This window comes from Trachemys scripta, chromosome 5 (assembly GCF_013100865.1).
Source record: "Trachemys scripta elegans isolate TJP31775 chromosome 5, CAS_Tse_1.0, whole genome shotgun sequence".
NCBI classification, from domain to species: Eukaryota; Metazoa; Chordata; order Testudines; family Emydidae; genus Trachemys; species Trachemys scripta.
In genome coordinates, this window is record NC_048302.1 from 136,849,507 (window position 1) to 136,863,829 (window position 14,323).

At 50.6% G+C, this 14,323-nt stretch overlaps 1 protein-coding gene across 1 annotated transcript in view; it reads right to left on the reverse strand.

The window, feature by feature from the left end:
• The window catches only part of DYSF (dysferlin), a 275,139-nt gene that overhangs the window by 119,103 nt on the left and 141,713 nt on the right, over window positions 1-14,323 (reverse strand). Inside the window, exons 31-32 of the mRNA XM_034772554.1 lie at window positions 3,949-4,042; window positions 2,545-2,622 (exon numbers count right to left, since the gene is read on the reverse strand). Of these exons, the coding sequence (XP_034628445.1) occupies window positions 2,545-2,622; window positions 3,949-4,042 (172 nt within the window). The remainder of the gene's footprint in view (window positions 1-2,544; window positions 2,623-3,948; window positions 4,043-14,323) is intronic.

Here is a 14,323-nt window from a genome sequence, read left to right on the forward strand (position 1 = left end):
CTAATTCGAACTAAGGTACTTCGAACTTCAGCTACGTTATTCACGTAGCTGAAGTTGCGTACCTTAGTTCGAATTAGGGGGGTAGTGTAGACCTGGCCTTAGAGGTTTTTAAGGTCAGGCTTGATTTAGTTGGGGATTGGTCCTGCTTTGAGCAGGGGGTTGGACTAGATGACCTCCTGAGGTCCCTTCCAACACTGCTATTCTAGGATTCTAAAGGAAAGAAAAGAGGCCCCCAGAGTGGTGAGTGAGGCTATGTCTACACTACGGGGGGAGGGGTCGATTTCAGATACGCAAATTCAGCTACGGGAATAGCGTAGCTGAATTTGACGTATCTGATCCGACTTACCCACCTGTGAGGACGGCGGCAAATCGACCGCTGCGGCTCCCCCGTTGATGGTGCTTACTCCTACCTGGGATTGTGGAGTACATGCATCGATTCGGGGATCGATTATTGCATCCCGACGAGACGCGATAAATCGATCCCAGAGAGAAAGTGGAAAGCCAGGGAGGAGGCCTGCAAAAGCTGCAGCAGGAAGGAGGCAGAGCCCTGTCTCAACGCAGCAATGGAGCCTATAGCGCAAATGGTGCCGCTAGAGACGTTTGATTTTGCTGGATGTTTTGATCCTTGCTGGATCCGTAGATCTGAGCGATTCCAGGTGGCTTCTGGTTTAACAGAGAAAGCACAAGAATACCAGGTAAATGCCCTCAAATTTGCCACAGGTGATGCTTCTGCTGCTGTCCTATGTGTCTTACTTCTCACTGGTGAAGGAAAGAAAGAATACTCCAAAGTGAAAGGCTTTTGATGCCCATCTGAAAGGACCAAATTTATAGGAGGTGCCAGGAGGAAGGGGAAACAGCTGAGATTTTTATTCCTGCAGTTCATAGTCTTGCTGAACATTGCAAATATGGAATGTGAAAAGGAGAACTACTAAAAGACAGGATAGAGCAGGGTAGACTTTAAAAGGATGTCTGCAAAAATCAGTGGACCTGTATAAAGCACTCCTGGTATCAGAGTAGCAGCCGTGTTAGTCTGTATCCGCAGATAGTCTGTATACTCCTGGTATATCGGCCAACACCATTTGCGTCTGGACTATCTCCAGCAGAACTTCTAATGGGAAGATGAGTAAGGGCGTCTTCACCTGTGGCACCAATACAGCTTAGCCCTAAGTGGCCTGATCTGAAGGAATTTTGAAAACTGGGGGCGGAAATAAAAATGTGTCAATCACAAAACTTCAGTGTTCCACACAGAACAAAAGCGCTACTTGAACTGAGAGCAGGACACAAAGTTTGGCTGAAAAGCTCTCAGACATTTGGAGCTGTTTAGAACTTGGCAGATGCTCCCAGTTCCTACCTAGTGGAGACTCCAAAAGGACTTCAGATTCCTCTTCAGTATTGCCCAACACAACAAAGAAGGGATCTGGGAACAACGCTGTCAGGAAGTGAGCCCCGTCCACAGGGAACTCTAAGCACAATCTTAATACAAGTGAGTAAATGGTCTGGAAGACTGATCAGACCCCTGTAAAGAGTTGATCTTTAGCATTCTGCTCTGGACCATGTAAATGCCATTGATAAGGGGATATGGTAGTGTAAATAGTTTTAAGGAATCTGACGTTTATTTTGGACTCTTGTGTGCATATACTTTGGTTTATCATTTAAGTTTCAATCGTTTATTATAAAGCCCGGGAGGTGTGAAGTGGTTACAGAGTTCCTGGTCTTGTACAGTTACCGGAGAGGATCAGGATGTGTTGCAGCGGGGAGCTTAAACATAGGAACTTCCTGATTAGGGAGTTCTCGTGTTGCTGCTTCCATGGCTCTTTGTGTTTATGTCCTCACATTACAGAACCATACTAGATCACAGGATGTGAGACGCCTAAGAGAGGAGCACCCAAATCAGAGCCTCATTTAGACTGGGGAGGATCAAGAATAAACCCATGTCTGTGCAGAAATGCTCATTATCTGCCCTGTATCCTTTCATTTCCTCCATGCACATCAGGGGAGCCTGACACTTATTACTGGTCAGTGCAGAGGGGGCTATCACCAGCTCTCAGTCTTATTTGCATTCACATGTAGACTCCTAGCCACACTGGTGCAGGCATACACACAGGGACTGGCAGAATCAAGGTAGCGCACTGCTTTAAACATCCCTGTCTTCGTTTCTTTTTAAAGCCACCGAGCTCTCTGCTCTCCAGCTGTGCCACAGGCTTTCGACATCAGCCTGCATCTGTGAGCGGGGACCATTAGCAAAGCAAACGCCACATGACTCAGGAGTGACCCGGGTCGACTGTGGTTTCTGGCTGCTTTCTCACAGAAGAGTTCTTGAAAGTCTGACTCCTTCTCTGATGGGAATCAGGCTACTCACTCCTGTTTCCTTGGGAAAACCTCCTGCATCTGTCTTCTGTTGCACAGCAGCACAAACCCCCTTTTATTTCAATCTGTACCAACAATTATCCATAGAGCACTGAAGTCTGCCTTATAGATCCCTGGTCTAAGCTACCATGCTAACTTGGAATTAAATTGTGTGCCCATATAAGCATCTGTATTTACCCGAAAAACTGTCCTTGTCCATGGCGATCAGATCCCGAGCTTGGTATATGTAGCAACGCAGGTGGTATCTGCTTCCATCTTTATTGAGAAACAGGGAGAGAAAAAAGCATTCAGTTCTGCACTGCTGAAGTGCTGGAAAAATCTATGATAATTACACAAGGGACTTGAATGTTTTCTTGGACCCCGAGTGTCAGGTCTCGGGCCTAAGGAAGCCAATCAAGAGTAGTGCCATTCACAGCAATGGAGTAACTCCAGATTTACACCGGAGGAGAATCTGGCCTGCCTATTGTATATTATCTGGTGCATGGGCTAGTCTAGCCTTTGAGTTGTGAAAACCATATTTTTGGTCCCACTACAATCGCATGGGAAATGCACCAGGTCCCTGCACTGTCCCGATGGACCACACACTGACGCTCATTGGGGCAAGTCTTGTCTCCAATACTCTGCCTTAGGAGCTGAGCTGTGTACCTGCAGGGAGCAGAAAGTGGTGTTCCATAGAGAAATCCTCTCCCCTAAGGCCCCAGAGCGGGTTGCACATCGCACACATCCTGCGAGTCGGTGCATCCACCTAGCTATGGATGCAATGACGTAAGTCTCAACCCCATCCCCATTCCCTTTGCTGTTCCCAGCTTTTTCACCAAACAAAAACATCCTTCCAGGCACAGGACCCCTGTGTGGCAATGTATGCTGACAGAAGGAGTTTTTCTGCCAGCAGAATACTCCCACTACACTGAAAGACATTATCTGAGCTGACAGAAACACTCTTCTGTTGACATAATTGCATCTACAGTGGGGGGGTTGAGGTTCCCTGGCATCTCTGTCACCAGAGTGTGAGTGGTTTTTTTAACACCCCTGACTGACGTAGCTGTGCCAACATAACTTTGTAATGTAGACCTGGCCCTGGGCACCTTTGAAAAATGTGGATCCTGGTCTTATTAACCCTTATATAAACAAATCTACATTCAATCCCAACCTCTTCTTTTTGGTCTGCTTCCTCTGGTGCCTCGCCTCATCCTGACAGCAGGTGAGTCCCCAGGGAGCAGATATTACAAGGCTTTCGTCAGTGGCAAAAAACACCACAAAAACCAAGAGTCCCATCCGCGCTTCAAGATTGTACCTCATGGAAAAAGGATCTCATTTAGATGAACACATATGATACACCAGCATGTTGGACACACCTACGTCAAAGCCCAATCAAGACTGCCGCGTTGCTCTGCTCAGGATGGAAATGAGCTGAACCTTCAGGTACTGGGGAACGGATGTGAGGTAAACTGGGATATTTAGGGTGAAATTTACCCCTGTGCAGAGAGACAAGCACGAAGCCCGGGCACCCTCTGGGCTTCACTGGATCTCAGGTGGTGCCTGGGCCTTGTGAATGTCACCCATACATCCTAGATGACTTACAGTCAAATATGCAGGAGATGGTGGGTCTGTTGACGCCGAAGCTCAAGGTCGAAACCGATTTGCCATCGTCGCTCTTGTCGTCTGTCACGCCTCCCTGAAGGAGAAATAGACGTAACATGAGTCCCGCAGAGCCCAGCTTTTGAATAACCCTCTGTTGGACACAGGGCCGTCCCTAGAGAGGTGCGGGGCCCAGGACATAGGCACCGAGTTTCTAATTGGCCGGGCCCCACTCCCACTCCACCCTTTCCCCCAAGGCCCCACCCCTGTCCTGCTTCTTCATTAGGGGAGGGATAGCTCAGTGGTTTGAGCATTGGCCTGCTAAACCCAATCCTTGAAGGGGCCACTTAGGGATCTGGGGCAAAATCAGTACTTGGTCCTGCTAGTGAAGTCAGGGGGCTGGACTCAATAACCTTTCAAGGTCCCTTCCAGTTCTAGGAGATAGGATATCTCCATTAATTTATTTAATTTATTTATTTATTTATTGCCCCAAGAGCTTACAACCTAAATAGACCAGAAGTAGGAAGGAAAAATTACTTGCTCAAGGTCCCAGACCAAGTCAGTGTCAGAGCCAGGAACAGATCCCAGGTCTATTGAGATCCAATCCAACACCTTAGCTCCTGGACAATGCTGCCTCTCTGACTTCCTGCATGTCACTGTCCTGCACACCACAATCACTTTGAAGTCGACAGCTAAAGCAGGGGTAGAACCCAATTTCTCCTACTTCTGGTGCACCGACTCCAACCCTTGAGCAAACAGAAAATCGCAGATGGCCATTTAAGGCCTATGACACACAGATAAGCAGCTCTGACCCCATCCACCAGAGCCCCGTACATCACAATATTATTGTACAATCTAGAAAAAAAGCCATGTGCGTCAGCAGCCCTTCAGTCGCATTGTTCTATTTGAAAGATCTCACAGCACAGGTACTTAAACTGTTTCACTAAGTCCCCTTGTGAGTAAAATTAATGGAGTATAAATTTTGTTAATGGTGATACAGATGGTGTCAAACGCAGTGAAATACTCCATTCGCCGCTTGAAAGGATCCTCGCCTAACCTGGGCCAATGCTTTTTCCTCTTATTTTTGCGTGGACGCACCGGCCCTTTATCACCTCCTAATTGCCATATGTGACTTGAAATATTTAGTTGCAGGAAAAGGTGCATAACGATAACTTCCTGGCTAGCGTCAATGGGATCTTTAAATATTTCCAATTAGCCAATGTTTGGGAAAGACGGGAGGGAGATATTTGAAAATAGGGCTGAGATGGATTTTCCAGAGCCATGGGCCGCCCGGGCCCAAAAATGCATCAAAGAACTTAGGTGGTCTGCAGAGCCCTTTCTGCTTTCCCAGGGCAGGAATAGTAATTACCAGGGTATTGTCTGCCGAGGAAGCGCTGCGGTTTGCGGGGCAATGTATTTACAATAATTAGGTCATGCCGAGTTTTTAAAAGCTGACCTCCTTTTCTTTCCCTTTTACCCCCCACCCCCATGTCTCTCAACTCCCCTCCCCAGCCAGTTTTCCTTAGCGTGGAGAAAAACCCAGAGCCCCAGCCTGTGTCTAAAGAATTTGCCGGGAGCTGAATAGTTCCACTATTTTGATGACCTTTTCACCAAACATGCAGGACGGCGTGGCACGTGTCCTGCAGTTCGAAAGCTACACTGCAAAAGTTCCCAATCCACACAGCGCTGTTCCGCGGCCACAGCGGGGAACAGAATCTGCCCCCAGCCCTGCTCTGTTCCAGGGACGTAGCAGGCTCTGAGCCAAGCAAGGTCCGCTGAGGGCAGGGGGGGGCCGGGGAGCCCACGCAGGAAGGGCAAGCTCTGTGCAAATGGCAAAAGAGGTCCCCTGTACCCCAACACAGGGAGGAGGGTTTGGTGTGGGTCAGAGGAGGGACATGGCCCTGGGCCTGATCCAATGGAAAGACACCTTTAAGAATGAATGTGCTTGCTTAGAAAGAGCGGTAACTTAACTGTGGGTAACGGCTATTATTAGCCTCTGAGGAAGGAAGGCAAAACCGAGCAGCTGAGGCAGTTTGTGTTGCTGGGGAATTCGTAGTGTAGGCATGGAACAGTGCAGCCTGGAAAAACCCCCGTCAGGAGCAGAGAGATACATGTCTCCACCCAGGAAAGGTGATGGCTGGGGAACCAGAAGCCTGAAAATGGACAACAGAGGGGGGGAATACAGGTGCTGCTGCTCTGAACCGTGACAAACCAAACTTGTAATCTCATCAAAAACAGATCTCAAGGTCGTCTGACAGGATCTATTTTCCATAAACCCATTAATTATATTACCCTCCTTTCATTCATTATTAATCATGTCCTGTATCAGCCACTCCATTATCTGGCCTGAGATTGAGGTCAGACTGACAGGCCTATAATTACCCGGGTCACTCTGTTTACTCTCTTCAAATATTGGCACAACATTAACTTTCTTCCGGTCTTCTGGAATTTCCCTAGTGCTCCAAGACTTATTGAAAATCCGCATTAACAGTCCAGTGAGCACCACAGCCAGCTCTTTTAAAACTCTTGGGTGCAGATTAACCAGATCTGCTGATTTTAAAATCTCTAACATTAGTAGCTGGTGTTTAACACCTTCCAAGAGATACTAGTGGAATGGAAAGAGTGTTATCATATGATAGGACATCATCATCACAGAAGCACTGGAGAATATATACTGTAGTTCTGTATGGAACAATGCTATACAGGCCCAGGGCGGGAAAGCATTGGGTAGGACCCACCAGGCCTTTTCCATCACTAAATTCAAGGGCCTGACCCTCCAGCCTTATTGCAGGTCACACTCCTGTCAACCCTGAAGCCCCATTGCTTCAGACCTGTATAACTCGATTGGAGAGTGGTTCCAGAGAATGCCCTGTAGGGAACAATCCTGCATTGGCTGGGGAGGGAAGGATTGGAATGAGCCAGTTGGCCTTTTCCATCTCTGACTTCTCAGACCCTTGCTGGAGCTTGCAATGGGAGCAGGTTCAGGGCGGTTAGTGGGAAATGATACTGTATCGGCAGCCATCAGTTGCCCGGTAAAGTGTGTCATCCTCTCTGAATTTGCTTTAAGGGTCAGGAGTGGAGGATGCCTAGAAAAATGGGTAAAGAGGCAAACAGGTCCCTCGTCCCCCTGACTGTCCATCATCCCTGCAGACAACAACAAGCCCACGCCAACGGTATGTATCGTTACTCGTATAACGCACTGGTGAGTCAGCCAAGATGGCCAGTTGAGGGCCTCGGCCACTCAGGGGAAGTGTTCTCCTGGCTCCGCCTGCGCTGTGCGAATGTATTTTTCTAAGGCCTTGGCGGAACGTCCTGTTCCTGAGGTGAGTGAGGGGACCTCATCCCAAGACCCGGGTGGCTGTAGGGAGAGCTCCTGAGAACTTCTGGGAAAACAGGCCAGGCCACCCAGAAAAGAGCCCCTTGTGGAGTGGAAAGCAGAGGGGCGAGTCCATCGGCGGGAAGATGGATCACTGCTTTGCGTGAGTGGGAGGCAGCGTTGGAGGCAGCCTCGCTGTGTGACAGGCCCAATGGGAGCCCTCCGTCTGTCAGCCTAACTTCCAGCAGGTGAGTGCCAGGGCAGCCAGAAGCCAGCACCCCGCGGTGAAATAGTCCCCACAGCGGGAGCACGTGGCCCGGCTCTGGCCAACAGCGCCCTGTGTATGGCCGGAGCGCTAGTCTGAGGGGGTGCAGAGGTGGTGCGGCCTGTGTCTCTCTTTAACGGCCATCGGAAGTGGTTTGGATGAGTGTGTAGGTGTGAAATAGGAGGCTGTGCATAGAAACGGGTGTGTGGGCGTGGGTGTGTGTTACACAGAGAGAGAGAGGATCCAAGGAAAGCACATTAGTGAGGATACAATCTGGCTCTCCCCACCTTCTAGCGTAATGAGGCATGTTTCCCTCCTCAGCATGAGGCGGAGGGAGATGGAGTTGCCGTGGCTACTCCTGGGCTCAGCAAGGGCTGCTTGACCTCTCACAGGCCTCAGGCTCTCAAGCCGTGGCCCGTCGGCCAGCAGTGGCCAGGGCACCGCTACCAGGTAGCCCACGGAGCTGCTTCCATCCCAAAGACGGAGCAGCTGCCATCTACAAGCAGAGGCACTTCCTGCAGGCCGTCGCCCGGTGTGGGTCTGGATTAGGCTATCTGGGGGCAAAGACCCCGGGCGCTATTCCGTGCCCTGCATGGCAGCTTCTTGCCTTTCACCAAGGGGTCGTTCTGCAGGGTAAATTAACCCGGCACCAAGGCTGGAGCAGGAGGCAGAACACAAGCTGCACAGTGACCTGGAGAGAGCAGAGCGGCGTGGGCTCTGTCTTACTGCGCATGCACACCGTGCCCGTCATCCGTCTGTCTAGTGTACTAACGTGGCTTCGTCAATAAGCGAGCCACCCCCCAGACAAATGGATGGTGCAGGCCCAGGGGGCTGCGTGGGGAGAAGCCTAGGAAGATTAAAATCCTGAGACTGGTCTCTTTTGGTTTATGTCAGTCTGCCAATTTCTGTTCTGCAGATGCCACTTTCCTCCTGCTAATGCCCCCTCTTCCACCCTGAGATCTGCCTGGAACTCATGGGATTGGCAGACTATGGGGACAACCCCCTCTCCCCCCCAAAAAAAACAACCTGCCCCACCCAACAAAAGAATAAAGCTAGAAACTCCCCAGGATGAAACCAGCCGGGTCCCCCTTCCTGCCTTTGCTCACTGTCCCCTGATTCAGTGGCACGCTTGTCTGACCGGAATGTCAGGATGAAGATCACTGCCCACAGCTGAGAGCAATGTACAGGGCCAGTCCCATTCCCAGTGAGCTCAAATGCACAGGTCCCATTAACTCCCAGGCCCTATATGAACTGAGAGCTCAGCATAATTTCCAGTTGGCCGGGTAAACTATGGACACAGATCTCTAGAAGCAGACTGGAGCAGTAGAAAGGAGCTAACCAGCCTGGCTGACTGACCCTCTGCCATCACGCACAGGGGTTCTTCCCTGGAGACATCCTGCCTGGCTCCGTGCTAAGAAGCTGGTCCACTAAGAGCGCCATTGCCTGTTCACACCATTAGTGTCTGGATCGAAGGGGAATTCTTTTTTTCTTTTCTCCCAGAGATGGAACTGCAGGAAACGGCACGGCTGGTTTGTCAAAGCAGCCCTGAAACACGCGTTGGCTGGCAAATGTGTAGGGAAGGCAGCTTGTACAGTTGTTCCTTGAGCTCTTTTGCACATAGTACAACGAACGGCCTTTCTGAAAGCAGGCTTCCCAGCCCTGAAGACCTCTCGCTGGTGCGTTTTCCTCACTGCCCCCGGCCAGTGTGGCTCTACCATATGCCCTGCCATGAGGAGGCAGTTCATGCATCTCGGAGGCCCATTCAAAGCATGTGCTTTCGGCTAAGTCAGCCAGTTATTACCAGCTGCAGCAGAGGGGCTTTGGAGGCAGAAGAGTGGCTGCTAGGAAATGGAGTGAGGTCACCCAGTAGCTACTTGTGGCTTTTGGTCACCACTAATTGGGCAAGGATTAGAACCAGTGACCTGGAGGTGAACATCTCCAGGACCAAGGACCGGGCTGCTCCCAATCCTCCAACATGCCGAGTATGGCCAGTGTGATGCCATGAGGCTGAGGCATTCGGCACCCACCATTGGGTTGGAATTTCCCACAGGAGTTTAAGGGAGACAGCTGCCAGCTCCGGTCGAATTCCAGCACCAATTGGGAACCAAACTCCCTTAGTCCCCTTTGAGGTCCCAGCCCTGGTGTTTAATGTGGTTTCAATGACGATGCAGATGATTATCCAGCTCACCACGGCAGACAGGGTGGTAACGGGCCAATGTGACGCACAGCAAGACTGCACTGCAAGCAAATCAGCTAGAGCAGGGAAGACTGTGGCCCAGAAACCCCAAAGTATCATACACACATTCTTGTATCAAAGACAAATTCCTTCTGGTCATGTTTGGTATGATCTTCCTGTTGGAACACAACCCTTGTAAATAGTTCCGTAAATCCGTGCCGGGGGCTGGCTTGTTTCATTCCCCTTTGCACTTCAGTGCTCACTGGGCTTTGGTTTCCCTTCAACAACACAACGCTCCGTAATTTGACCATCTCGGGGAAGCTACACCACAACCACAGAAGGGCACGGAAGCCCGGCGCAAAGGATGCAGCAGGGAGCGGGAATTTGATGGAACAGGCAGAAGGGCTTCGGGAGGCCGCCATAGTCAAGTGCCTGCCCAGTCCCATGGCTGGCAGGCAGCCAAGGTAAAACCGAAGGTAGCAGATGCATCTCCACTGCTGGCCAGCAGCTCGAGCCTATTGCCTTCAATGGGTTTTGGATCTTCCTAATGCTCTGCCGTGCCCTGTAGGGGAGTCAAGTTCAGTTCCCAGTCCTGGCTTCCTCCTCCTACTGTATTTTTGCCTTTCGTTTTACAACAGCGACCCCTCTGACCAGGTGAAGAAACCCCAGAAATCAGAGCTGGAAAAGATCTACAAAGTCATCTAGCCTGGCCCACGGTGGATGGTTTCCATGGTGCATTTATTAATGGTCTGTCCAGGGTGGTTTAAGAAATGAAGCTTCCAAAATTTCTCTTCGGGAGAGTGTTCCACAGCCTCCATCTCCTTGCCGCCTTTAGAGTCTTCCTAATACTCCACCTACGCTTTCCTTTTCTTCCTTTCATTTTACCCCATTACTCTTATTTATTCTCTGCTGTATCATGCTAAATCCCTCTTTCTACTTGTGGTCTTTCCCCTTCAAACATGTGCAGACGTGTTTCCTCAGTTTGGCACAGAAAAGCTTCAGCAGGAATTCTGTCTGGTTGATTTTGGTCCAAAAGTTGATTCTCCTAGAGTAGGGCTGCCTACATTTGGCTTTTTGTTGTAGGAGGCAAATACCGCAACCCCGCTTCGTGGTGATGACACTGCCTCCTCCTGGCATGACATCATCCGCATTCCTCCCCAGAGATAGCTGCATTCGAGTAACAGGGGAATGAACCCAAAAGCACCCAGGGGCTCTGAGCTTTCTGGATGGAAGACACTATATAAATATACGGTATTATTGTGGCACAGAGCATCCTGGAAAACATATAAGTCATGCAGGAATGAGACCCAGTTAGTGAGGAGTGCTGGAAAAGGCATGAATCTGCAAAACCATAAAATATAGCAAGATCATTTATAAAGCAATCTGCAAAAAAACCCAAGTAACCACTAACCCCAAACTATGAGGGCATAAAGGCAAACCGGAATGACCTACTGCGGATGGGAATTCAGAGAGCCGAGCCCAAGGACTTTGAGAGTTTGCTTTGAGCTATTAGGCCTGTCTCGGAGCCAGACCCATAGCTGGGGTGTAATTCACCTGCTGGGCTCTTCACGGCATGCGCAGAATAGCTCAGATCCGACAGCGGGACCGTGCCCACTCTTCTCACCATCAGGGGTGTCCCAGCACAAATACACACAACCCAGCCACACAAGGAGCTGGTGCTCGAAGAGAAGGCGTCCTCTTCCTCACTGCAAACAGGAACTCTGGAGGAATGGGGTGGCCTCTACATCATGACGGAATCTAGGAGGCAGCCCTGGAATGGCTTACGTAGAGATGTGATGGTTGTCCATCACTTGGAGTCCAAGTCAAGACTGGATGTCTTTCTAAGAGATGTGCTGTCGCTCAGCCAGAAGGCAGGGGCTTGATGCAGGAATCACGGGGTGTGGGTCTCTGTTCTAACTTGGGGCGCCTTGGTCTCCGGAAGCCCAACTTTGAGGCCTGATTTGAAGACGTTCCCATCACCTACCATTCCAGCTGCGGTCAGGGGGAGCTGAGGGAGCTCACCGGCTTTGAGACTCAGACCTTACATGCCTCCAGCTGGCCCCGAGCTGAGCAGCGGTGGCATGGGGGTTGCGTCTACGACACAGTACAGCGCAGTAGCCGGCATTTAGGCAGACCCATTTTATTTACTGGCTAATGGATCTGAAATCAGGATCTGAGTGCGGCTGGGAAAGCCCTTGTAAAACTTCAGCACTCGGGCAGGGAGGGCTGCAGGGGGTTCAAATGAGACCGAAAGCAACAGGGCTAGACGTCTAAGCCCCGCCTCCCGCTGGGGAAAGGGGAAACAGGAGAAGGTTGATTGGGGAGCAACAAGGTGCAGTTACAATGGCGTGTGAACCCCCCGCCCCCAAACTCAGTTACAATGGTGTGCATACACACACTCCAACGGCACACTGACATTGGCACGCACCCCCCAATGCAGTTACAACAGCTGCACCCGCATGCACCCCCAACGCACAATTACAATGGCTTCACTCACAGTTACAATGGCAGTGCACACATATACACACTCACCCACCAATGCACAATTACAATGGCTTCACTCACAGTTACAATGGCAGTGCACACACACACACACACACTCTCCAAGGCACAGTTACAATGGCAGTGCACACACACACACTCTCCAAGGCAGAGTTACAATGGCAGTGCACACACACACACACACACACTCCAAGGCACAGTTACAATGGCAGTGCACACACACACACACACACACACACACACTCTCCAAGGCACAGTTACAATGGCAGTGCACACACACACACACACACACTCTCCAAGGCACAGTTACAATGGCAGTGCACACACACACACACACTCTCCAAGGCACAGTTACAATGGCAGTGCACACACACACACACACTCTCCAAGGCAGTTACAATGGCAGTGAGCACACACACACACACAAGGCAAGGGCTGCCCCTGCCCAGATGTTTAGCAAGCACCCAGCACATCAAAAACTGGGCTGTAAAATCCATCAATAATAAAATGCACTGAAACTTGTTCTGTTTTCTTGCTTTAACTTTAATCCACAGCTATCCAGGGAAATAGCTGTCTCTTTGTTGTACCCCAAATTTTTCACTGCAACAATGGGGCTAGAACTCCTGCCTCAAAAGTTCAGGATCCTGCCAATGCTGCTAAAGGAGAATCTCCATCAAACTGCAAGCAGTATAGAGCCTATGACACAAAGTTGAGCAGCTCCGATTCTATCCAGAAAAGGGCTGTGATGCACACATCCACAATAGTGAAGGCATGGAGAGTACAGTCTACAAGAAGGTGATGCTCCCAGCTCATGTAGACCCTATGTGGAGGGCCCCTTAGAGAGGCAGGAGAACTGGATTCTAGCCCCCAATCTGCCATTAACTCAGTGTGTGACTTAGGAGAAAAGTATCAGGGGGTAGCCGTGTTATTCTGTATCCACAAAAACAACGAGGAGTCCGCTGGCACCTTAAAGACTAACAGATTTATTTGGGCATAAGCTTTCGTGGGTAAAAAACCCACTTCTTCAGATGCATGGAGTGAAAATAACAGATGCAGGCATAAATATACTGACACATGAAGAGAAGGGAGTTACCTCACAAGTGGAGAACCAGTGTTGACAGGGCCAATTCAGTCAGGGTGGATGTAGTCCACTCCCAATAATTGATGAGGAGGTGTCAATACCAAGAGAGGGAAAATGGCTATACCCTCCTGACGCCACGGATCTGCGGCTTCCCTGTTATCCTAACGGGGACAGACTACCAAGAACCTGGCCAGGAGGGGTCACTTCTTGACAAGGACTTGACAAATGCAGAGTCGGGTGTGGCTGAATAGTGGGGGACAGAGCAAGACTAGTGAGGCCACATGGGGGCGCTAACAAATCGAGACCCCCCCCCCCCTCATGTTAGACACCCAGTTCTGGATGGGAAAACTTTGGAAATCACAAACAATCTCTCGGACAGGGAACCTGTTTCCCAACCAGCCCTACTCTGGTCTTCAAAGTGAGCCTGAAAATGTGGCACTCTTCCGCTGCCCACCAAACCTAAACTGGATCCAAATTCTGCAGCTTGGGTCAATCTCTAAGGAAACCCTCCTGAAAACAATAACAAAGGAATGTCCATATCGGTATCCCCATTGCACTGGAAGGGACACTGAGGCACAGAGAGGGAAAAGGACCTGGCCAAGGTCACAAAGCAAGTTAATGGCAGACCATCATGCTTTACTGCCCCTGTGCTTGTGTGACACAACTGCCCTCTACAGCAGTGTTTTTCAAACCATGGGTCACGACCCACTACTGGGCCAATGGGAACTGGGGCAACCGGCCAATGGGAACTGGGGGGGGTGCCTTCAGGCAAGAGTCGAGCGGAGCCGCTTGTGTGCCTCCACCTAGGAGCCAGACCTGCTGCTGGCCACTTCCAGGGCACAGCGCAGTCCGCAGTGCACCCTGGCTGTGCTGCTGACCGGTAGCCAGTGGAGATAAGTCCGCACCGCAATCCCCTGCCCCAGCCCTGAGCCGCCCCAAACCTGGAACCCCTTCCTGCACCCCAAACCCCTCATCCCCAGCCCCAACCCTGACCCCTCCCATACCCCAACCCCCTGACCCAGCCCTGAGCCCACCCCA